The sequence below is a fragment of the Morone saxatilis genome, unplaced genomic scaffold, assembly GCF_004916995.1.
Source record: "Morone saxatilis isolate NCDOM2014 unplaced genomic scaffold, NCSU_SB_2.0 Contig4, whole genome shotgun sequence".
In the NCBI taxonomy this organism is placed as follows: Eukaryota; Metazoa; Chordata; class Actinopteri; family Moronidae; genus Morone; species Morone saxatilis.
This window is the reverse complement of record NW_023339984.1, coordinates 12,172,033-12,174,701: the sequence shown is the minus strand read 5'-3', so window position 1 is coordinate 12,174,701 and position 2,669 is coordinate 12,172,033. Positions and strand designations below refer to the sequence as shown.

General features: G+C 39.2%; 2 protein-coding genes across 2 annotated transcripts in view; one reads left to right on the top strand and one right to left on the bottom strand.

Annotated features, from left to right (window-relative positions):
- nedd8 (NEDD8 ubiquitin like modifier) overlaps positions 1 to 1,123 on the bottom strand; it is a 3,254-nt gene extending 2,131 nt beyond the window's left edge. The window contains exons 1-3 of the mRNA XM_035675180.1: positions 779 to 1,123; positions 622 to 669; positions 430 to 512 (exon numbers count right to left, since the gene is read on the bottom strand). Of these exons, the coding sequence (XP_035531073.1) occupies positions 430 to 512; positions 622 to 669; positions 779 to 796 (149 nt within the window). The 5' untranslated portion in view covers positions 797 to 1,123. The remainder of the gene's footprint in view (positions 1 to 429; positions 513 to 621; positions 670 to 778) is intronic.
- Positions 1,124 to 1,268: 145 nt separating this feature from the next.
- The window catches only part of gmpr2 (guanosine monophosphate reductase 2), a 6,221-nt gene continuing 4,820 nt past the window's right edge, over positions 1,269 to 2,669 (top strand). The window contains exons 1-2 of the mRNA XM_035675667.1: positions 1,269 to 1,336; positions 1,775 to 1,928. Coding sequence (XP_035531560.1) covers positions 1,842 to 1,928 — 87 coding nt within the window. The 5' untranslated portion in view covers positions 1,269 to 1,336; positions 1,775 to 1,841. The remainder of the gene's footprint in view (positions 1,337 to 1,774; positions 1,929 to 2,669) is intronic.

Here is a 2,669-nt window from a genome sequence, read left to right as displayed (position 1 = left end):
ATTGAGTAATTTCATGTGAGGGTGTGTTGACTTGATAAGACTAAATAAACAGTATATTAATAACAGTATCTTTAAGATAAAGTAGGTAACTACTATATTTCACTGTGTTCTGACAAAAGTACACGAGACAAATAATCTGTCCAGGTCTGCATGAAAACAACCAACAGAGACGAGAAAGACACTCAACAATAAACTATCTTTCTCAGCTCTGATTGGTTGTTTTAATGTAGATCTGGTGGATTCTTGCAAATGCATCCAGGATCACGGATCCAGAGGAACCTGAATTTCTTAAAATGACACAGAGCAGCTTTGAAACAAGTGAAAAAACAGGTGCTTTTGTGAATACCCTCAACTTTTGACCCCTTAAGGACGGAGACGTAAAAAGAAGGTTAAGAAAAAGAAAAGGGGCTTTTTTTTTTTTAATCTTACATCTGTTTTCCACTGTAGATCAACCTCTGCTGCTGCGGAGGGATCCCCTCTTTCTCCTCCACCCTTTCTTTAATCCGCTCCACCTGGATGGGAACAAATGTAAAAACACATATGGCTCAATGCACAAACACACTGAATGACAGCTCATTATCAGCAAACAGCACAAATGAGGAACAAAGATAACGAATGTACCTTATCTGTGGGCTCTATGTCAATCTCTATCTCTTTGCCTGTGAGTGTCTGAGATGAAATGAACACATTATCAGGTTATTGTTGAGCACATTATGAGACTGGACACAGTGACTAAGTAATAATAATGAGGGGCTAATCGTTGTTTGCTTTGACTTACCTTCACTTTAATCAGCATCTTCGTTGACTTGTTTTTCTCCAATAAACTGCAGTATGATAATGTGTAAAGTTAAGATGTGATTTCAAACGATAAAATCCGTATTTTGGTGAAGAAACTCGATATTCTTCGTATCCAAAAAAATAAAAAATAACTCAATGGTTGCTTCCTGTGTTCCTCCTCCTCCTCGTCTGCGTGTCAACGGTTCCACTTCCGTTTAATTTCGGTCTTCGCATTTGCTTCATTCGCCGTCCCGAAATAAAAAACACACAGAATATGCCTTAAAAAAATATTTTAAAGTGTTGTGAGTGTTTCCCCAACCAAAAGCGACCCGTAGTGTGTTCCCTGGCTGCCTAAAACAACCCTTACGACACCAGCGCAACGTGGCGTAAAGCGAGTCTCGCATTTGTAGTTTTCCCCCTCGTAGGGCCCATTACACAAAGCCCGTTAAAAACTACAAACTGGCTTGCCAGTTGGTGTGCGCCCTCGTAAAGCGTCCCGCGCTCCCAGTGGAAAAAGGAAACAGCGGCACAGGACCAAATCACTCATACTTTCCGAAAGGTAACTGCTTTATTTAGCTGAAACCTACAAGTTAATCCATTCGCGGATTAATTAATAACGTGTGCTCAGATAAACTGCATGCAATGACAGTCAAGTGGGCTCAACTGTGACACTTTAAAACCGATGTAACCTTGAATTTTGACATCGGGGCTAAGTAAGCAGCGCAGTTCTGATCTTTGTGCTGTGGTTTAGTGTGAATGCATTTTCAGTGGCGTGTAAGATAAAGATTATTAGAACATCTGCTTATTACATTTCCACAAAGGAGTAATTACAGTTATGGCTAATTGTGACTTTTGAATGATGCACCACGCCTGCGTTTAGTTAATGACATTTTTAGGATCATATATGTGTGTTTGTGTGTGAAGGGAGGGGGGGAAAAAAATGAGACAAGGCACAAAAACAATCCTCCTGAACTCTGACCTCCTTCTGCTTTCACAGATTTCACATCCCAGGACAAACTTCCCTTTCACTACCTGTGCAATCACTTTCTTTTCCCCCCCAAAAAATGCCTCGCATTGAGAATGACATCAAGCTGGACTTCAAGGATGTGCTCCTCCGTCCAAAGCGGAGCACACTCAAGTCCAGGAGCGAGGTAGGGTTATACAGATGTGGATTCGTGTGTGAAACCTGACTGACCTTAAATACAGATGTTTCCACTATCTGAGCCTTCTGTCGTTCCCTGTGAAGGCAGTTTGAGTGAGCACACGTCCACAAACTACAGGCTCCTGCTACCCTGTGACTGTAGTAGTGGTCGACTTTTCAAGTTTCAAGTTTCAAGATGTTTATTGTCATATGCAACAAAAGAAAGCAAGTTTCCTCCTGTGCAGTGAAATTCTTTCTTCGCTGTCCACCCTGATACCGACATATAATACAATAAGTAACAAAAAACACAATATTACCCAATAATAGAAAAGTAAAAAAGACAATATTACAATAAGTACAGTGAAAAACTCAATATTACAGTAATTTTTAAAAGTGTCTGATGTGCAGTGCAAAAGAGTTGTAAACAGAAGTACAGGTGTAAAGTGTCAACTGTTCAGGAGTCTGATTGCAGAGAGGAAGAAAGAGTTTATGAGTCTTGTTGTTTTGATATGGGATTTTAAATGGCTGATATGGAAACCAAGAAAAGCAATCATCAGACATTCAGATATATGTTTACAGCAGGATGCATTAAAGTTATAGTACAGGGCTCCCAAAACTCACAAAGCTCTAACATCAGATCAGAATCAGAAATTATTTTTATTACAAACTCCAGATATACAAACAACATATATTATACAAGCAGCATCTATTAAGAACAACATATATATGTATATATAACTATATATATATA